We start from the raw sequence: 22,382 nt of genomic DNA on the forward strand, positions 1-22,382 counted from the left end.
CGTGATCGCGGACACCGTTCTCCAGCGAGAACCGTTCGAATACATCACCTTCACCACGGGCAGAGTCCGCCTGCCCTGCTGGTGTCAGACGAGGGCGGGAGTCACGTACCCGGCAAGGGCGGTGAGGAATTCTGCTTCACCTTGTTGTCCTGCCCTGTCCTATTGCCTCAGCCCCTTTCCCGAGCAGCGCCATCTCATCGCAGGCACATGTTCCTTCAATCCGTCTCCTTATCTAAATTCCCGTTTCACCGGTTAATTGACGGGGAACCAAACCCAGCAGCCCACACCCGGGAATCTCCGGTTACCGAATCCCGCTTTCTGCTGGTTTAAGAAAGAAACGACACCTCGTGGATGTCAGCAGAAAGCCAGCAGGTGCCGGCTGCTTTGGAAGGGCCCTCTTTTGTGCGAGTGGAGGATATGCGAAAGCGGCAAGGGAAGACTCTGTAGTCCGTGTATCGCAAAGTGGGTGGGGTGCGGCTGTTCAATTATTGTTAGTACACGAGATGCCAAACATGAGCGAGACACCCCGCCCCCGCCATGTTTGAGCCAAAGTTGTGGCAGCACGGTGGCGCAGTGGTTAGCATTGCTGCCTCACGGCTCCGGAGTTCGATCCCGGCTCTGGGTCACTGTCCGTGTGGAGTTTGCACATTCTCCCCGTGTGTGCGTGGGTCCCTCCTCTACAACCCAAAGATGTGCAGGTTGGGTGGATTGGCCGTGATAAATTGCCCTTAGTATCCAAAATTGCCCTTAGTGTTGGGTGGGGTTACTGGGTTATGGGGATAGGGTGGAGGTGTTGACCTTGGGTAGGGTGCTCTTTCCAAGAGCTGGTGCAGACTCGATGGGCCGAATGGCCTCCTTCTGCACTGTAAATTATCTGATCTATGTGGAGGATAGGTGGATGGAAAACGCTAAATTGCCCCTTAATTGGAAAAAATGAATTGGGTACACTGAAATTTATTTTGAAAAATGTTTGAGCCAAAGCTACAGTGACATCGACATTGACACTAAGCTGCTCTCTGATATTGCCGAGCAGTTTGGGGGCAATTAGGAATGGGCAGCAGACGCTGGCCTTACCAGCGACGTCCAAACCCCTTAAAGAAAAAATAACCTCAGTCCAGAGAGTTTAGCTCCATCTAGACCTGAGGAACCTTCAACTGTGGCAAGTTCAATTGGCCAAAGAGTGGAGTTGGGTAACTTTGACACTGCTTGTTTCGGTATTGGAACCTCCAGTGTGGACTCCCCTCCACCTCCCGTAACCATCAATGCTTCAAGCTGTCAGGCCACCATCAGCAGGGTCCCGGTTCATTGGCAATCTTTCTGCCCCCCCTCCCCCCTCCTCCTCTCTCTGACACTCTCCGTTCTAATCTTCCAAACAGAGGCCCTGATGCCTCTGATTTGTAGTCCCAGATGAGTAGAAATCTCCTCCAATTAAATATTCAGCAGATCAAAGACTTTGGTCCCAGCCAAAGACTCCCGTTTGCTAACCCAACCCCGTCCGCCCACTTCCCCTGTGCTCACTAATATCCCTGGCCTCCTGGTCCCACAAACGTGCCTTCAAAACCCTCCCTGGCCTGGCCCTCTCGCTATCTCTGTAATCTCCTCACACCCCCTCCAAAATACCTGCTCCGCTCCAATTCCGGCCTCTTGCACTGTTGGCTTCAGCGGTCTGAGCCAGAACCGGTGGAGTCCCCGATCGAAAGCTCTCCGTCTGTTGACCAGTGTCACGAGGCCTACTCACTCTCCTGTCACTCTCCCAGCCTAAGCCACATGGCCACACAGAAACCAGGAGGCTCCCGTGCACAGAGCACCTTCATCCATGGCTGGATGGCAAAATTCTGTTTGGTAACAATTACCCCCTCCCCCCCCCAGCGAGCTTTCTTGACACATGCGCAGACTGGAGCTGGCTCCTGTTACCCCCTCTCTCCCCGAGCTCAGGTGATGCCAGGTCAAGAAAGCTGGCTGCTCCCTATTATTCTTCCATGGGAACTGGTGGGAAGGCCAACATTTGTTGCCCATCCCTAATTGCCCCTTGAGAAGGTGGTGGGTGAGCCGCCTTGGACTGTTACAATTTGTAGGTGCATCCACTGTGCTGTTAGGGAGGAAATTCCAATATTTCGATCCAGCAACCTATATATTTCCAAGCGCACAGTAGCACAGTGGTTAGCACTGTTGCTTCACAGCGCCTGGGACTCGGTTTCAATTCCTGGCTTGGGTCACTGTGCACGTTCCCTTTTATCTGCGTGGGTTTCCTCCGGGTGCTCCGGTTTCCTCCCACAAGTCCCTAAAGACTTGGGTCACTGTCTGTGCGGAGTCTGCACGTCCTCCCCGTGTGGGCGTGGGTTTCCTCCGGGTGCTCCGGTTTCCTTCCACAAGTCCCGAAAGACTTGGGTCACTGTCTGTGTGGAGTCTGCACATCCTCCCCGTGTGTGTGCGTGGGTTTCCTCCGGGTGCTCCGGTTTCCTCCCACAGTCCAAAGATGTGCGGGTTAGGTGGATTGGCCATGATAAATTGCCCTCAGTGTCCAAAATTGCCCTTAGTGTTGGGTGGGGTTACTGGGTTATGGGGATAGGGTGGAGGTGTTGACCTTGGGTAGGGTGCTCTTTCCAAGAGCCGGTGCAGACTTGATGGGCCGAATGGCCTCCTTCTGCACTGGAAAAATTCTATGATACCACGAGCCAACTTGCAAACCAGCACGAAATAAATGCTTTACAGAGTGACAGTAAAGTGACGGGGGGGGGGGGGGGGGGGGGGGGGGGGGGGGGGGGGAGGCAGCTGTTATGTATCAAGGATGCCACTGTGTGATATGAAGTTATTGCGATATTCTTAAAGTCTTTTGCATTGTAGAATAGACTTATTAAAGAAATTTCTTAAATATGACAGAAACAGTGTTTGAACCGTTTGTGACTTTCGTTGGTGCAGCTGAGCTGGCAAATGTAGAAGGAATCATGGCGTGAAACCGGGCTCTCTCCCAGGGACGTGAAACCGGGCTCCCTCCCAGGGGGCGTGAAACCGGGCTCTCTCCCAGGGGGCGTGAAACCGGGCTGTCTCCCAGGCTCTCTCCCAGGGGGCGTGAAACCGGGCTGTCTCCCAGGCTCGCTCCCAGGGGGCGTGAAACCGGGCTCTCTCCCAGGGGGCGTGAAACCGGGCTCTCTCCAGGCTCTCTCCCAGGGGCGTGAAACCGGGCTCTCTCCCAGGGGGCGTGAAACCGGGCTCTCTCCCAGGGGGGCGTGAAACCGAGCTCTCTCCCAGGGGGGCGTGAAACCGAGCTCTCTCCCAGGGGGCGTGAAACCGGGCTCTCTCCCAGGGGGCGTGAAACCGGGCTGTCTCCCAGGGGGGCGTGAAACCGGGCTCCCTCCCAGGGGGCGTGAAACCGGGCTCCCTCCCAGCGGGCGTGAAACCGGGCTCTCTCCCAGGGGGGCGTGAAACCGGGCTCTCTCCCAGGGGGGCGTGAAACCGGGCTCTCTCCCGGGGGGCGTGAAACCGGGCTCTGTCCCAGGGGACGTGAAACCGGGCTCCCTCCCAGGGGACGTGAAACCGGGCTCTCTCCCGGGGGGCGTGAAACCGGGCTCTGTCCCAGGGGACGTGAAACCGGGCTCCCTCCCAGGGGACGTGAAACCGGGCTCTCTCCCAGGGGGCGTGAAACCGGGCTCTCTCCCAGGGGGCGTGAAACCGGGCTCTCTCCAAGGGGACGTGAAGCCGGGATCTCTCCCGGGGGGCGTGAAACCGGGCTCTGTCCCAGGGGACGTGAAACCGGGCTCTCTCCCATGGGGACGTGAAACCGGGCTCTATCCCGGGGACGTGAAACCGGGCTCTCTCCCAGGGGGCGTGAAACCGGGCTCTCTCCCAGGGGGCGTGAAACCGGGCTCTCTCCCAGGGGGCGTGAAACCGGGCTCTCTCCCAGGGGGCGTGAAACCGGGCTCCCTCCCAGGGGGCGTGAAGCCGGGCTCTCTCTCAGCGGGCGTGAAACCGGGCTCTCTCCCAGGGGGCGTGAAACCGGGCTCCCTCCCAGGGGGCGTGAAACCGGGCTCTCTCCCAGGGGGCGTGAAACCGGGCTCCCTCCCAGGGGGCGTGAAGCCGGGCTCTCTCTCAGCGGGCGTGAAACCGGGCTCTCTCCCAGGGGGCGTGAAACCGGGCTCTCTCCCAGGGGGCGTGAAACCGGGCTCCCTCCCAGGGGGCGTGAAACCGGGCTCTCTCCCAGAGGGCGTGGCTCTCGCTGCCGGCTCTACAGATACTTGGGGCGAAGAACTGAAGAAGTCCGAGTGGGAGGAGGCGAAACGCCCAGAATCCAACCAGAGCTGTGATGTGACCTCAGAGTGAACACACATGGGGCGAAGGGGAGGATACAAAAATACTGGTTTATTGACATGAACACTCCCTCCCCTCCCCGAACCACCTCCGGCACGACCTACACCTGGTGGTGGTTTTTATACTATGTGGGCTCTCCTTGTTAAAGGGGAAGCCCGCATCATTACCGGGGAGGTTCATACTCTGGGGGGGTCACGGGTAGGTCCACACTCTGGGGGGGTCACAGGGAGGTCCATACTCTGGGGGGGTCACGGGGAGGTCCACACTCTGGGGGGGTCACAGGGAGGTCCATACTCTGGGGGGGTCACGGGGAGGTCCACACTCTGGGGGGGTCACAGGGAGGTCCATACTCTGGGGGGGTCACGGGGAGGTCCACACTCCGTCACCCCCACTGGGGTTGTAACGCCCACCACCTTCGTATCTTCTGTGAACAAACACCATCCCAAACAATCTCCGATAGAAGACAGATCCAAGCCCCTACCAATCTGCCAGCACAGAAGCGTTTCCTAATCCCTCACTCCTCAAATGTGCGCCTATCATTCTTAGGACTCTGGGCTGGATTCTTTGGCCATGCCCCCGCCGCAAGATCGCCACAGGCGGGAGGGGGACCTCGGGCAGGAATTTCCGATCGCAGGGCGGGCAGGCGCAGCCGAATAATCCCGCCCTCTGCCCCTTTGGTGTTTGACAACAACGTCCGTTGCATGTCGAGACTTCCGGTGACGGGGACGTGCTGAGCCCACCCCATTGGTGGGTTGGCTGGGGGGGGGGGGGGGCACCCAGGCACCCAGGCACCCATACAACCCATACAACCCATGGTGCTCAGTTCCCAGTGGGCAGTCAGTGGCATGCGCTGTGACAATAGCGATCCGTGCCTGGCCACCCGGACCCCGTAGCCCACCTCCTAGCCACCCTCCGCTAACCCCTCCTAGCCACCCTCCGCTAACACCCCCAGCCCTGAAAGACGCCTCCCCCAGGGGGGACACTGTACCCCCTCCCGCACACTCAGCAACCCTGACGTCTATGCCCGATTGGCAGCGCCGGCCCTAGGGTTGCAGGTGCCCCGGGCAAGCTGAACTTCAGCGCCCTTCGGGGGGGGCGGGGTCCGAGGCAGGGGCGGGGCCGGGTGGGCGGAGGGGGGGCGGCGGAGGGGAGGACGGGGGGGGGGGGGGTGTGGGCCGGAGGGGGGGGGGGGGGAAGGGCGGCGGGAGGGGGGGCGGACGGAGGGGGCGCCCTGGGGGAAGGCGGCCACCGCGCATGCGCTGGTTGGCACCGGCCCAACTGCGCATGCGCGGGACCTGAGTCTCTGGTGCCCCCTAGCACATGGCGCCCCGGGCGACTGCCCGAGTTGCCGGTACCTTGGGCCGGCCCTGCCGATTGGAAATACCACGAGTGAATTTCGCCCCAGCAGCTCTGCTCGCCGGTGCAGGAAGAGATCCCAATCTCTGGGCCCCCCCACCCCAGCCTCTGGACCCCCCCCTCCCCCCCCAGTGCCGAACTCTCCAATTAGGGGGTCATCGAGCCCCCCCCCTACACTCCACCCCCGGCCTGATTCCGAGCACGGGCATTGGCAGTGGTGGCACCCAGGTGGCACGGCCAGGCTGCAGTGCCATGGTGCTCTGGTGGCATCAGGGTGCTAGGATACTACCCTACCCAGAGCCCGACCCCCCCATCGCCTGGGAGACCCCCCAAGTGGCAGTATGTCTGGTCCACGTTGATGGAAACCAGTGCTAAATGGGGTCGGGGTCTCCAAAGCGGGGCCGTTCGATCCGGGCGCTGGGTCGATCCGGTGCTGACATATTCAGGTGAGACTAACTACTCACTCGAATGTGCAAATCTGGATCCAGTGGGCGGGACCCAGATGGGGAAACCTCGCCTCCCAGGTTGGGCGGGACGCGGCTGTTACACTGCACCCATCGCATCTTCCACCACGGGCAAGGAATGTTGGCCAGGAATTACTCCACTGGAGAAATTCCCGACACGATCTTGCACCGACTGGACCCCTCTCGAGTACCCTCCAGAACAGAGATGGCGTCATCTGCAGGAGGCCTGTGGACCGATCCACCCGGAAATGCCGGAAAAGTCCGATTCAACTGCACAAAACGGGGGGGGGGGAAAAGGCACCATGCAAAACGCGTGTCATTGTTGCTGCAAAATGTGTTGGAAAATTCGCAGAAAGACAGAACGAGAGAGACAACTGTGTTGACGTCTTTCTCGAGAAGCGGCAGCAGGAGCCGCGCTAACGCGGCGTGAGTGTGCGCGGCCGAACATCGGTATCTGACTCAGCGTGAGCAATGCCACAGGAGGTCGACGACGAACCCCGTCTCACCCGTTCCTGAGTTTGACGGTCAGGATCGCCCGCTGACTGAAGGAAGGTGTGGGATATCCGATGTTGTTTCCTCTGGGGGAGGGTGGGGGGGGGGGGGGAGGGGTCACAGGCTGAGGATACGGGGTACACCATGTAGGACTGAGGTGTCGGGGAATCTCTTCGTTCAGAGGGCAGTGGAATTCTCAAGGAGGACAACTCACTGAATATATTTCAGAAGGAAATTAATAGGATTTCCCGACTCTTAAGATGTCAAGGGGCATGGGGAGAGCGTGGAGAGAGAGGGTCGGTCATGATTGCATTGAATGGCTCGAGGGGCCGAATGGTCCACTCCTGCTCCTATTTTCTCTCCAATTCTATGTCTTCTATTTGCACCAGCCCCGTCCATGCGAGCGTGGCTGATGACTCGCTCAGGAACTCTGCCAACAATAAGGACAGGCAGTGACTTAAACGCGATGGAATTTCCTGCTCGGGTGGGGCAATGTGGAATTCTCCAAAGCTTCTTTTCCCCTCTTGAATCGTTCAGTGGGCAGGAATTCTGGGCCTCAGCGAGAGTGGGAATGGGGCGCGCTGGCTTCCCAAACGCCCTCCCCCTCCTTTCTCCCACCCCCACCACCCGACTCCCCCCCCCCTTCCCGGCATCGGCCATTTTGGCCGAGGTGGTGTTGGGGCCAAATCTGCGAAGCTGAGCGACAGAGTCGGGTGATTTGGACGGAATGTCAATAATGGCAGTGAATGACTAATTGGTTAATCAGAAGAAATAAATTAGAGCACGAGGTGGCAGCTAGCTAGATGTGTAAAAACAGACGGCGAGAGTTTCGACAAATTATTTAAATAGCAAAAGAGTAAAGTGGGCGTTGGTCCAGAGTGAGAATGGGGAGTTAATAGTAAATAATAAGGAAATGGTGGACGAAATGAACAGATATTTCGCTTCTGTCTTCACTATCGATGAGACAAGAAATAGCTGTAAAATGGGGAGGTGGGGGTGGGGGAAGAGGAACTTGGTGAAGTTGAGGGGAGCAGTGCTGAGAAAAGCGATGGAGTGACAGGCTGCCAAATATCTGGGTCCTGCTGGATTCCATCCTCGGCTCTTCAGAGAGATGCCGATTGAGGCAATAGCTGCTTTGGTGTTCATTATCCATAAATTGCCAGATTCTGGAATGGTTCCATCAGACTGGAAAATAGCAAGTTCTATTCAAGAAGGGAGGGAGGCAGAAAACCGGGAACTATAGGCCAGTTATCCTGACATCTGTCGTGGGAAAGGTATTAGTGGGCGGCACGGTAGCACACTGGTCTGCACTGCTGCCTCATAGCGCTAGGGACCCGGGTTCGATTCCCGGCTGGGTCACTGTCTGTGCGGAGTCTGCACGTCCTCCCCGTGTCTGCGTGGGTTTCCTCCGGGTGCTCCGGTTTCCTCCCACAGTCCAAAGATGTGCAGGTTGGGTGGATTGGGGGGTTAGGGCAGGGAGAGTGGGCCTGGGTAGGGTGCTTGTTCAGAGGGTCGGTGCAGTGTTAATGGGCCGAATGGCCTCCTTCTGCACTGTAAGGATTCTATTCTAATTGTACTGTCTTCTTCCTCCACTAAAACTTGGCATTAAGAAACGCTTGTGAATTAAGTCAACCGATCTTTCAGTCGCCCGACTGCATAACGTCGAGTCGCCTGTCTTCACAGCTGCGGACGCCCGGGTATATTAATGACCCTCCTCATCGCAACCTTACCTGCTTCACATTCGCCACAAATGCGATGCTGTCGCTAAGATGGAACTATGTGCGTCTCCGCCCAGTGCCTCCGTGTGGCTGTGAGATCTTTTCTTTTATAAATTTAGAGTACCCAATTCTTTTTTTTCCAATTAAGGGGCAATTTTAGCGTGGCCAATCCACCTACCCTGCACATCTTTGGGTTGTGGGGGTGAAACCCACACAGACAAGGGGGGGGGGGGGGGAAATGTGCAAACTCCACACGGACAGTGACCCAGAGCCGGGATCAAACCTGGAACCACGGCGCCATGAGGCAGCAGTGCTAACCATTGCGCCATCATTTGGCTGGGAGATCTGATGGAGTTCTTAGACCTCGAGAAAGGTAAGTACGCCGTGAGGGGGGCAATTGACGGGTTTTACTGAAGACGGCGGCCGTGTATTAATCGCAAGGATTTGGTCACCGTTCGTTGCTAAGGGGGGGGGGCGGGGGGGGGGGGGGGGGAGGAGAGGAGGATAGGGGGAGGGGTGGGGCTGTGCATGGGGTTAGTTTATGTTTTGGGGCTTTTAAGTGTGGCTGTGTGTGTTATTCTTTTCTATTATTTTTGTATTGTATATAAATAAAAATATATATATTGGGGATTTTGACAGGGGTTTGCGGACGTCATGTCCACGGTGTTAAAAACAAGGGTGGCACCGAGTCCAGAGGTGGGGATTTTCGGGGTGTCGGAAGACCCGGGAATCCAGGTGGAGAAAGAGGCAGACGTTCTGGCCTTTGCCTCCCTGGTAGCCCGGAGACGGATACTATTAGCTTGGAGGGACTCAAAGCCCCCGAAGTTGGAGACCTGGCTATCGGACATGGCTAGCTTTCTCTGTTTGGGGAAAATCAAGTTTGCCTTGAGAGGGTCAATGTTAGGATTCATCCGGAGGTGGGGAGGGAGCCCAGAATTGGGAACCGTAGTCAGAGTGGGATAAAACTTTTATATAGAATTATATAGTCGGCGCAACATTGAGGGCCGAAGGGCCTGTACTGCGCTGTAATGTTCTATGTTAGCAAAACATCTTGGGCTGGATTCTCCCAAATTGGGGCTATGTCCACACGCCGACATAGAAACGCTGCCGTTTTACTCTGAAGATTCCTGGAGCCGATTCACTGACCTGCAGGGAGCTAGCAGGGACTCAGAGTAGTTCTCGCAGCTTTAGCTGCGGATACGGGCCCCCACACTTCCGGTTTCGAGTCCGCGCATGCGCAGAGCGGCGGCCTCCAGCGGTCGTGCCGAGCGCCATGGCGGACTTCGACCACTGAGGCACATGAGAAATGTATGCCACCTGATCGGCCGCGCGCCCTTGCATTCGCCCCGCCCCAATCTACAAGACCCCCCCTCCCCCCCCGGTGTCCGATCCCCCCGTCCCCCACCAGGGCGGCCGCGGACTGAGTCTGCAGCCCCCACGCGAGCATCCCGACCGGCTTTAGGTGGTTGGAACCGCCCTGTCGGGACCTCGGCCGGCCGGGAGCGGAGGATCGCTGCTCGGGTCTCTGGCAAAGGGCCCCCATCTGTACGGAGCCCTCCACAATCACGCCGATTCTCAGGGCCTGTAGAATCACCGGATCGGCACCGGGCCTGGTTTCGGTGTGCCCCCCCCCCCCCCCCCCCCCCCCGCGTCGTACCCAATTTTGGCACGGGGGCTGCGGAGAATCCAGTCCCTTGCCGTTTGTATCTATTCCTCCCGTTAGAAAGCCCATCGCAGGTTTCAGTACCTTTTACAGCCATGTTACACACAACTATTCATACTGGGCAACTATCTCTGCTTCTTTGTACCAGGCCATAGACAACATCCATTCAGCAACCTCCAGAAGGCTTGAACCCCACCAGCAGCACGGTAGCATTGTGGTTAGCACAATTGCTTCACAGCTCCAGGGTCCCAGGTTCGATTTGGGTCACTGTCTGTGTGGAGTCTGCACGTCCTCCCCGTGTGTGCGTGGGTTTCCTCCGGGTGCTCCGGTTTCCTCCCACAGTCCAAAGATGTACAGTTTAGGTGGATTGGCCATGATAAATTGCCCTTAGTGTCCAAAATTGCCCTTAGTGTTGGGTGGGGTTACTGGGTTATGGGGATAAAGTGGAGGTGTTGACCTTGGGTAGGGTGCTCTTTCCAAGAGCCGGTGCAGACTCGATGGGCCGAATGGCCTCCTTCTGCACTGTAAATTCTATAAATTCTATAAAGCACCACAAACAACAATCCCACGTACAGATAAGAATATCCTGAACAAACAGCGACATATTCTATTGATGCATAACTCACGGTTATGCTTCCACGTGTGAGGTTGGGACCCCTGGACTCAGCACGTCTGACTGAAGTTTGTTGCAAATGCTTCAGTCTTGTCTTGTGTGCTGCCCCCCCCCCCTCTCCCCACCCATTGATGATGGAGATATTCGTGTAGACTCCTCCTCCACTGAGTTGTTTAACTGTCCGCCGACATTCACGACTGGGTGTGGCAGGACTGCAGATCTGATCCGTCCATCGTGGGATCGCTTAGTTCTGTCTGTTAGGTGCTGCCTCAGCTGTTTAGTCCACGGGGTGATGTGGTGCCGCCATTTTCAGTTACTCTTGGTGCTGCGCCTGGCCTGTTCTCCTGAACGCCTCATTCAAAAAACAAAGAAAAGTATAGCACAGGAACAGGCCCTTCGGCCCTCCAAGCCTGTGCCGACCATGCTGCCCGTCTAACCTAAAACCTTCTACACTTCCTGGGTCCGTATCCCTCTATTCCCATCCTATTCATGTATTTGTCAAGATGCCCCTTAATGTCACTATCGTCCCTGCTTCCACCACCTCCTCCGGCAGCGAGTTCCAGGCACCCACTACCCTCTGTGTAAAAAACTTCCCTCGTACATCTCCTCTAAACCTTGCCCCTCGCACCTTAAACCTATGCCCCCAAGTAATTGACCCCTCTACCCTGGGGAAAAGCCTCTGACTATCCACTCTGCCTATGCCCCTCATAATCATGTAGACCTCTATCAGGTCGCCCCTCAACCTCCGTCGTTCCAGTGAGAACAAACCGAGTTTATTCAACCGCTCCTCATAGCTAATACCCTCCATACCAGGCAACATCCTGGTAAATCTCTTCTGCACCCTCTCTAAAGCCTCCATATCCTTCTGGTAGTGTGGCGGCCAGAATTGAACACTATACTCCAAGTGTGGCCTAACTCAGGTTCTGTACAGCCGCAACATGACTTGCCAATTCTTATACTCAATCATTCAGCCAGGGTTGACCCCCTGGCTTTGATGGGACTGGTTGAGTGGGGCCGGCCATACCCAGGGATGGTGATGGATAAGTCCAGGGTATTGGCAATCGGTTCGTATCAGGCTGTGGCTCTCCTGATTTTAGTACAAGTCCTCGATGGAGGGCTGGGTGTACCTTTGTTGTTTCCAGTGTCTGGGCAGTCAGTCCCCTTTTATTCTTGTTCCCCTTCCCTACAATAGAGTCTTTCTTGGCCATTTCGGACGGGCAGTTTAAGAGTGTGGTGGGTCTGGAGTCACGTGTAGGCCGGACAAGTTAAGGATGGCAGATTTCCTTCCTGAAAGGGCATTGGTGAACCAGATTTGACAATCCGGCGGTCTTAATCAAGATTTATTTAATTTGTGATATTTAAAACTGCCCAGTTGCCACGGTGGGATTTGAGCTGATGACGCTGGGGCCAAATCTGTCCAGATCTGTGTGTCCCTCGTCCAGTCCACTCCCAATTCCCCTCGTGAGCGAGTAAACTGCTTCCACGGGGACGGGAAGAGTGATTTAAGTTGGGGAGGAAGGGAGAGAAAGACGGGCAAGTTAAACTAGTCAGAATGAGCAAGTTAAAAAGGTTAGTGGTTGAACGGTTAATGTTAAGAAGGTTAAACCCCACGTGGAATACTGTGGACTATTTTGGTCCCTGTCACAATATACACCAGTATATGATGGTGCAGACACACGCACTGACTGACACACTGCAAGACCAATCAACAGGGGCAGCACGGTAGCATGGTGGTTAGCATAAATGCTTCACAGCTCCAGGGTCCCAGGTTCGGTTCCCGGCTGGGTCACTGTCTGTGCGGAGTCTGCACGTCCTCCCCGTGTGTGCGTGGGTTTCCTCCGGGTGCTCCGGTTTCCTCCCACAGTCCAAAGATGTGCGGGTTAGGTGGATTGGCCATGCTAAATTGCCCGTAGTGTCCTAAAAAAAGTAAGGTTAAGGGGGGGTTGTTGGGTTACGGGTATAGGGTGGATACGTGGGTTTGAGTAGGGTGATCATTGCTCGGCACAACATCGAGGGCCGAAGGGCCTGTTCTGTGCTGTACTGTTCTATGTTCTAACACACACAACACAGCAGCCAATCACCAGTTAGAACACACTCACTATAAAGACAGAGGGCATCAGTTTTCCCGCTCATTCGGGATGCAGCCTCTCAGAAGGACAGAGCTCACAGCCTGCAGCACAGATCCTCACCATGTGCTGAGTGCATAGACTGGTTAGGATAGACACAGGTCTTTAGTTTAATCTAACATAGTGTCGACCCACAGTGAAAGTATGTTCAACAGTTCCTAGCTTAATAAAATAGTGTTGTACTATTTCACGTGTTGGTAGCTTGTTACTGCTGAGGTAAACGCAGTCTCCACGGATCCAGAGTACCCAACACATCAGTTCCCTTACGTAAGGAAAGATATCCTGGCATTGGGGGCCATCCAGAGAAGGTTCACCAGGTTGCTCCCGGGGTATGGAGGGATTTTCTTATGAGGAGAGGTTGAGCAGGTTGGGCCTGTGCTCGTTGGAGTTCAGAAGAATGAGAGGCGACCTTATTAAGACCATAAGACATAGGAGTGGAAGTAAGGCCATTCGGCCCATCGAGTCCACTCCGCCATTCAATCATGGCTGATGGGCATTTCAACTCCACCTACCAGCATTCTCCCCGTAGATTATTGAGACATATCGGATTCTCAGGGAGTTTGACAGGGTCGATGCTGAGAGGTTGTTTCCCCTTGTGGGAGAGTCTAGGACCAGAGGGCAGAATCTCAGAGTAAGGAGCTGCCCATTTGAGACAGAGATGAGGAGGAATTTCTTCAGCCAGAGGGTGGTGAATCTGTGGAACTCTTTGCCACAGAAGGCTGTGGAGGCCAATTCACCGAGTGTCTTTAAGACAGAGATAGATAGGTTCTTGATTAACAAGGGGATCAGGGGTTATGGGGAGAAGGCAGGAGAATGGGGATGAGAAACATATCAGCCATGATTGAATGAGGGAGCAGACTTGATGGGCCGAGTGGCCTAATTCTGCTCCTATGTCTAATGGTGTAATGCAACGGTTTGCATTTATATAGAACCTCAAATCTTATAAAACGTCCAGAAAGCAATTCCAGGAGGGTTTCCAAATAAAATGTGACATTAAAGCCACAGGAGAAACTTGGTTGAAGGGGGAGGATGTACAGAATTCCTCAAAATGGAAGAGAATCATCGACTTACAGCGCAGAAGGAGGCCATTCGGCCCATCGAGTCTGCACTGGCCCTTAGAAAGAGCACCCTACCCAAGGCCACACCTCCACCCTATCCCTGTAACCTAATAACCCCAACCTAACCTTTTTGGACACTAAGGGGCAATTTAGCGTGGTCAATCCACCCAACCTGCACATCTTTGGACTGTGGGAGGAAACCGGAGCACCCGGAGGAAACCCACGCAGACACGGGGAGGACGTGCAGACTCCGCACAGACAGTGACCCAGCCGGGAATCGAACCTGGGACCCTGGAGCTGTGAAGCAACTGTGCTAACCACTGTGCTACCATGCCGCCCATTTCTGCTTGGGCCGAGGCAGTGACGTTCGGGGAGCTAATTCCAAAGGATTGCGTCTTGGCGCCAACGGGCACGGCCACCAGTGTTGGAGAAATGAAAATCGCATTTGCTGAATAGGCCTGAATTGGAGGAGTGCAATCATCGCAGAGGGTTGGAGGCCCAGAGTTAGTGAGGGGGGGGGGGGGGGGGGGGGGGGGGACAAGGCCACGGAGGAATTTGCAAACACGGACGAGAGTTTGCAAATTGAGACATTGACGGTCTGGGAGCTGAAGTTTGCAGAGACTGGAGGTGGGACCCCCACCATTGCGGTTGAAGCTGACGCCGTCTCTACGGTCTGGGAGGGTAACAACGGAAGCGGAGGGTTTAGGCAGCTGGAGTACTGAGGCCGAGAGTTAACCGAGGTGGGAGGTCGGTGGGATGGGGGGGGGTGCTGGGGGGGGGTGCTGACGTGGTTGGGGGGGTGGGGGGGGGGGTGGGGGAGGTGCTGCCGGGGGTGGGGTGGGGGGGGGTGCTGCCGTGGGTGGGGGGGGGGGGGGGGTGGTGGGGTGGGGGCGGGGGGGGTGGTGCCGTGGGTGGGGGGGTGCCGGGGGTGGGGTGGGGGGGGGTGATGCCGGGGGTGGAGGGGGTGGGGTGGGGGGGAGGGGGTGATGCCGGGGGTGGAGGTGGGGGGGGGGGGGTGGGGGGGAGGGGGGGGGGTGGGGGTGGGGGTGGTGGGGGGGAGGGGGTGGGGGGTGGGGAGGGGGGTGGGGGGTGGGGGGGGAGGGGGTGATGCCGGGGGTGGAGGGGGTGCTGCCGGGGATGGGGGGGTGGGGTGGGGGGGGGGGAGGGGGTGGGGTGGGGGGGAGGGGGTGATGCCGGGGGTGGGGGGGGTGGGGGGGTGGGGGGGGTGGGGTGGGGGGGGAGGGGGTGATGCTGGGGGTGGGGGGGTGGGGGCGGGGGTGTGGGGGAGGTGCTGCCGTGGGTGGGGGGGTGGGGGCGGGGGTGGGGGGTGGATGCCGGGGGTGGGGTGGGGGGGGGTGATGCCGGGGGGGGTGATGCCGGGGGGGGGGGGGTGGGGGGGGGGGGAGGGGGTGCTGCCGTGGGGTGGCGGCAGTCTTGGCAATGGACAGGATTCGGAGGTGGAAGTTCAGCTCAGGGTCAGCTGCAAAGTTAATGGTGAAATAATAAAGAATTGAGCAGAATGGGCAGCATACGAAAGGAGTGAAGTAAAGGTGGAAACAGTCATAGAAATATAGAGAATAGGGACAGGAGGAGGCCATTCGGCCCTTCGAGCCTGCTCTGCCATTCATTATGATGATGGCTGATCATCCAACCCTGATCATACCCTGATCCCGCCTTCCCTCCATATCTTTGATCCCCTTCGCCCCAAGTGCTATATCTAAACGCCTCTCGAAAACATGCAACGTTTTGGCCTCAACTACTTCCTGTGGTAACAAGTTCCACAGGCCGACCACTCTCTGGGTGAAGAAAATTTCTCCTCATCTGCACCCTAAATGGTCCACCCCGTATCCTCAGACTGTGACCCCTGGTTCTGGACACACCCACCATCGGGAACATCCTTCCTGCATCTACCCTGGCCAGTCCTGTTAGAATTTTATAGGTTTCTATGAGATTCCCCCCTCATTCTTCTGAATTCCGGAGAATACAATCCTTCCCGACTCAATCTCTTTTCTTACCTCAATCCCGCCACCCCAGGAATCAGTCTGGTAAACCTTCGCTGCACTCCCTCGAGAGCAAGGACATCCTTCCTCAGAGAAGGACACCAAAACTGCCCACAGTACTCCAGGTGTGGCCTCACCAAGACTCTGTATAGTTGCAGCAACACATCCCTGCTGTACTCGAAACCTCTCACAATGAAAAGTCGGACAACACCAGGTTACAGTCCAACAGGTTTGATTCAAACACGAGCTTTCGGAGCGCAGCTCCGTCCTGATTCACCTGAGGAAGGAGCAGCGCTCCGAAAGCTAGTGTTTGAAACAAACCTGTTGGACTTTAACCTGGTGTTGTCAGACTTCTTACTGTGCTCACCCCAGTCCAACGCCGGCTTCTCCACATCTTGCAATGAAGGCCAACATACCATTAGCCTTCTTTACCGCCTGCTGCACCTGCATGCTTACCTTCAGCGAATGGTGCACAAGGACACCCAGGTCCCGCTGCACACTCCCCTCTCCCAATTTACAACCATTCAGGTAGTAATCTGCCTTCCTGTTTTTGCTTCCAAAGTGACCTCACACTTATCCAAATTATACTGTATCTGCCATTGATTTGCTCATTCACCCAACCTGTCCAGATCTTGCTGTAGGATCCCTGCATCCTCGTCACAGTTCACCCTCCCACCCAACTTGGTATCATCTGCAAATTTTGAGATGGTACATTTTGTTCCCTCATCCAAATCATTAATATATATTGTGAATAGCTGGGGTCCCAGCTCCGATCCCCGTGGTACCCCACTAGTTACTGCCTGCCAATTGGAAAGGACCCATTAATCCCAACTCTTTGTTTCCTCTCCGCCAACCAGTTTTCTATCTGCCTTAAAACACTTCCCCCAATCCCATGCGCTTTATTCTTGCACAATAATCTATTATGCGGAACTTTGTCAAACGCCTTCTGAAAGTCCAAATATACCACATCGACTGGCTCCCCCTTGTCTACTGTACTGGTTACATCTTCAAAGAAATCCAACAGATTTGTCAAGCATGATTTTTCCCATCATAAATGCATGCTGACTCTGACTGATCCTGCCACTGCTTTCTAAATGTTCCGCTATAAAGTCCTTGATAATGGATTCAAGCATTTTCCCCACTACCGATGTTAGGCGTACTGGTCTATAATTCCCTGCTTTCTCTCTACCTCCCTTTTGAATATTGGAGTGACGTGAGCTACCCTCCAATCAGCAGGGACAGTTCCAGAGTCTATAGAATCCCGGAAGATGACCACCAATGCATCCACCATTTCCAGAGCCACCTCCTTAAGCACCCTGGGATGCAGATTCTCAGGCCCTGGGGATTTATCCACCTTCAATCCCATCAGTTTTCCCAGCACCATTTCTCTACTAATGTTGATCTCCCTCAGTTCTTCCCTCTCACTAAACCTTTCATTCTCCAACATTTCTGGGATCTGATTTGTGTCCTCATTTGTGAAGACAGAACCAAAGTATGTATTCAATTGCTCAGCCATTTCTTTGTCCCTTACTATACATTCCCCTGTTTCTGTCTGTAGGGGCCTACATTTGTCTTCACCAATCTCTTTCTCCTCACATATCTATAGAATTTCCCTTCTTTACCCCCAGCTGTACCAACATGTTTATGTTCAGTGACTGGCGTACGAGAACACTTATTGCACATTCCCCTCTCCTAATTTATGGCCATTCAGGTAATAGTCTGCTGTCCCGTTTTTGCGACCAAAGTGGATAACCTCACATTTATCCACATTATACTGAATCAGCCATGCATGTACCCACTCACTCAACCTGTCCAAATCCCACTGAAGCATCTCTGCATCCTCCTCACAGCTCACCCTCCCACCCAACTTTGTGCCAAATTAATCGATCTAATCATCCTGTTTGCAAACAGGGAAAATGCTGAAAAAAAGAAATGAAATACTTATTAGAAATAAATAAAATGGTGAGGATTAAATACATGAAGGGGAGGATTAGGACCCCAATACCCTGTGCAATTATTGGTTAGGGTCCTATAGGCTTAATAATATATACAAACTTATTTATAAATGCAATAAAAAATGCACAAATCTCAATACTTCAATGTTTTTAAAATATGTGTCAAAATATGAATCACTCTGGGCGCGATTCTCCGCCCCCCACGCCGGGTGGGAGAATAGCGGGAGGGCCTCCCGACATTTTTCACGCCCTCCCGCTATTCTCCCCCCCCCCCTGCCCCCCACGCCTGACCCACGCCACGAATCGCCGCTCGCCGTTTTTTAGGGCGAACAGCGATTCTCCGAGGTCGATGGGCCGAGCGGCCAGGCCTTCACGCCCGTTTCAACACGGCAGCAAACACACCTGCTCGCTGCCGTCGTGAAACGGGCGCCAGATGCCCGTTTGGGGCATCTGGGGGCCCGAATGGCACGGGAGCACCACGGCCGTACCAAGGGGGGCATAGGCCCACGATCAGTGCCCACCGATCACAGGCCGTGCATCCGTAACGGATGCACTCTTTTCCCTCCGCCGCCCCGCGAGATCAAGCCACCACATCTTGCGGGGCAGCTGAGGGAAAAGACGCTAACTGCGCATGTGCGGGTCGGCGTTGTCCAACCTGCGCATGCGCGGCCGACGTCACCGGCCGCGTCAGCCGGCGTGACGCTTGACGTGCGGCCTTGACGACCGTCGTCAAGGCTGCGCCGCCGTGACGCACGGGGCCGCGCTCCTAGCCCCGCCCGGGGGGGGGGGAGAATCGGACCCGGAAGTGGGCATGAAGGCTGCCGTGGGTCACGGCCTGTCCCACGGCAGCCTTTACGATTCTCCGCATTCGCGGAGAATCTCACCCTCTATTCCCCACACATCCCGACAGTGCAGAGGGAAGCCATTCAGCCCATCGAGTCTGCACCGATCCTACCAAGAACACCCCATCCCCGTAACCCCACCTGACCCGCACATCTTTGGGACTGAGGGAGGAAGCCGGAGCACCCGGAGGAAACCCACGCAGACACGGGGAGGACGTGCAAACTCCACACAGACAGTGACCCAAGCCGGGAATCGAACCTGGGGTCCCTGGCGCTGTGAGGCAGCGGTGCTAACGCCACCCCCTATCTCCATTCCAATTCAAACAGGATCACAACTTCAATGTCACTTTCAAACGACGCAAATCAGCCACTGCCCCCCCCCCCCCCTCCCCACCCTCCCCACCCCCCCCTCTGCAATCTGTGACCCACACTCCTAATTCCATGTTTGAAATTTAATTCTGCCGTTTGACCTTGTGCGTTAGGACCAAGAAGCAGCTTTTTGCTGATCTATTTCCCCTGTAAAAGGTACCTCGTCGGAGCAACTGCCTCTCCAGCTACACCTCCCAGGCCTAGCCTTTCCTGGATAACTAACAGCCTGTGATCGGCACCCGCTGCTCATCAAAGTGGCAGCAACATGGAGGCCGGGATCAGTACCCCAAACATTGCAAATCAGCCAAAATATCTGCCGGATTGATGCCAATCTGCAGGTAGCTTTCTGTAAACAGGTCTTTAACCTCTCTGTGATTTACGTGTTAAAAACGGTGCAAACTAATAATTAACAGCAGAATTATCCTGTTCACAATGTGATCATTGTTAATGGCTACTCTGACACAGATCTGAACAATAATGGGCTCAGAGTCCCATTCATTCTGCTTTTGAATTGTTCAAGGACATTTTTTTTTTAATTAAAAAAATGTTCTTCGTTATCATTTCTCCCACTTTTTAATCCAGTCTTTCCTTCCATCTGTTCATTTAATTTTTGGATTTGATTTGAGTCTACTGTTATTGTCGTCTTTCACGGGATGTGGGCGTCGCTGGGTGGGCCCAGCATTTATTGCCCATCCCGAATTGCCCCTTGAGAAGGTGGTGAGTGAGTTGCCTTCTCGAACCCCTGCAGTCTGTGTGGTGTAGGTAATCCCACTGTGCTGTTAGGGAGGGAGTGCCAGGATGTTGCCCCGGCGACAGTGAAGGAACGGCCGATATATTTCCCAGTCGGGGTGTTGAGTGACTGGGAGGGGAGCCTCCAGGTGGTGGGGTTCCCAGGTATCCGTCTTGTCCTTCTAGATGGTAGAGGTCGTGGGTTTGGAAGGTGCTGCCGAAGGAGCCTTGGTGAGTTGCTGCAGTGCATCTTGTAGATGGTACACACGGCTGCCACTGTGCGTCGGTGGTGGAGGGAGTGAATGTTTGTGGAAGGGGAGCAATCAAGCGGGGCTGCTTTGTCCTGGATGGTGTTGAGCTTCTTGAGTGTTGTTGGAGCTGCACTCATCCAGGCAAGTGGAGAGTATTCCATCACACTCCTGACTTGTGCCTTGTAGATGGTGGACAGGCTTTGGGGGGTCAGGAGGTGAGTTACTCGCAGTAGGAATCCCAGTTCTGACCTGCCCTGGTAGCCACACTATTTATTTAGCTGGTCCAGTTCAGTTTCTGATCAATGGTAACCCCCCTGGATGTTGTTGGTGGGGGATTCAGTGATAGTAAAGCCATTGAATGTCAAGGGGAGATGGTCAGGTTCTCTCTGTTTGGAGATGATCATTGCCTGGCCCTTGTGTAGCGTGATGGTCACTGTCAGCCCCAAGCCTGGATATTGTCCAGGTCCGGCTGCATTTGGATATGAAATGCTTCAGAATCTGAGGAGTGGCGAATGGTGCTGAACATTGTGAAGTCATCAGCGAACATCCCCTTCGCCTTCTGATCTCAGATGGAGAGGAGGGCCATTGATGATTCAATCGAAGGTGATTGGGGATATAACAGGGTAGTGGGGACATCGCAAGCCTAGTAATCCAGAAGCTCAGAGTAATGATGAACACAAATCATTACCCCCACCCCCCAGACACACACACACACAGTAAAACTATCGCCGATCATTGCAAAAACCCATCTTGACTCACGAACATTCTTCAAGGAAGGAAATCTGCCATCCTTACCTGGTCTGAACTCCACGTGACTCCAGACCCACAGCGATGTGGTTGAATCTTAACTGCCCCCCCCCCCTCTGAAATGGCCGAGCGAGACACTCAATTGTAAAAAAACCGCGACAGAAAAATCTAATTCAGTCCATTTTCTGCGCATTTTTCATCCTTTAATCTCGGCGGTTAAAGAGGTCGACAGTGGTCCACTGTTCCCTACGATCCCACATACACTCCCAACATCTCACAGGCCAGGACTTTCCTGACCTGAAGGAATTAGGGCAGCACAGTAGCATTGTGGCTAGCACAATTGCTTCACAGCTCCAGGGTCCCAGGTTCGATTCCGGCTCGGGTCACTGTCTGTGTGGAGTCTGCACATCCTTCCCGTGTGTGCGTGGGTTTCCTCCGGGTGCTCCGGTTTCCTCCCACAGTCCAAAGATGTGCAGGTTAGGTGGATTGGCCGTGATAAATTGCCCTTAGAGTCCAAAATTGCCCTTAGTGTTGGGTGGGGTTACTGGGTTATGGGGATAAGGTGGCGGTGTTGACCTTGGGTAGGGTGCTCTTTCCAAGAGCCGGTGCAGACTCGATGGGCCGAATGGCCTCCTTCTGCACTGTAAATTCTATGATCTAAGTCTTACAACACCAGGTTAAAGTCCAACAGGTTTATTTGGAATCGGAGCGTAGCTCCTTGATCAGGCGAGTGAAGAGGTAGGTCACACAAACACAGCATATATAGACAAAGTCAACGATGCAAGAGGATACTTTGAATTGGAGTCTCTGCAGGTCATTAAATCTATACAGGTCCAGACCTGGAAATTAATATTTCCACACAAATGCCGAAGTGACAGATTTATAGACTCACACAGTACAGAAGGCGGCCATTTGGCCTACCTTGCCTCGTGCTGGCTCTTTGAAATATTAGTCCCACCCCACCCACCCGTCCCCAACTTCTTTCCTTCCGCAATAGTCCTGACGTACGAACAAATTGTGGAACATTACCCGGATGAGCAGGGTTTGGATATTTCGGCCTGGGTTTGAACCCGGGGATCTTTCACCTGCAGAGTGAGCGTGATAGCAGAGGCACTGAATAATACACCACACAAATGTTTAGCTGCCCTTTGCTTGCCAGAACTATCCAGTGTCCAGACAGACACACCAACCGGATCGTTGGCGGCGGTGCGATTTGAAACCATTTGCCTCCCCACACACTGAAGCCTAAAAGCCTTAGGCCGCACTTGTCCCCCATCATGGTCCCAGTCATCCAATTCTCGTGTGAAAGGTTTTTATTCAGCCCTGTTTCCACGTCGCTTCAAGCAACAGTTTCCACATCACAACCCCTCCAGTCCATAATTTCATCAATCGCCTCAAATCTTTTTTTATATAAATGTTTTTTATTGGGTTTTTGAACAAAATATATTACAGTTATGTGCACAGAATAATATATAATAATATATATATTATATACATATAGATACATAGAAGAGAATAAAAAAGAAAAGGGGCAGCATGGTAGCATTGTGGATAGCACAATTGCTTCACAGCTCCAGGGTCCCAGGTTCGATTCCGGCTTGGGTCACTGTCTGTGCGGAGTCTGCACATCCTCCCCGTGTGTGCGTGGGTTTCCTCCGGGTGCTCCGGTTTCCTCCCACAGCCCAAAGATGTGC

At 54.8% G+C, this 22,382-nt stretch overlaps 1 protein-coding gene across 1 annotated transcript in view; it reads right to left on the reverse strand.

The window, feature by feature from the left end:
- Positions 1 to 17,687: 17,687 nt before the first annotated feature.
- LOC119956641 overlaps positions 17,688 to 22,382 on the reverse strand; it is a 135,709-nt gene continuing 131,014 nt past the window's right edge. Inside the window, exon 19 of the mRNA XM_038783981.1 lies at positions 17,688 to 17,714. Within this exon, the coding sequence (XP_038639909.1) occupies positions 17,688 to 17,714 (27 nt within the window). The remainder of the gene's footprint in view (positions 17,715 to 22,382) is intronic.

The sequence above is a fragment of the Scyliorhinus canicula genome, chromosome 23, assembly GCF_902713615.1.
Source record: "Scyliorhinus canicula chromosome 23, sScyCan1.1, whole genome shotgun sequence".
In the NCBI taxonomy this organism is placed as follows: domain Eukaryota; kingdom Metazoa; phylum Chordata; class Chondrichthyes; order Carcharhiniformes; family Scyliorhinidae; genus Scyliorhinus; species Scyliorhinus canicula.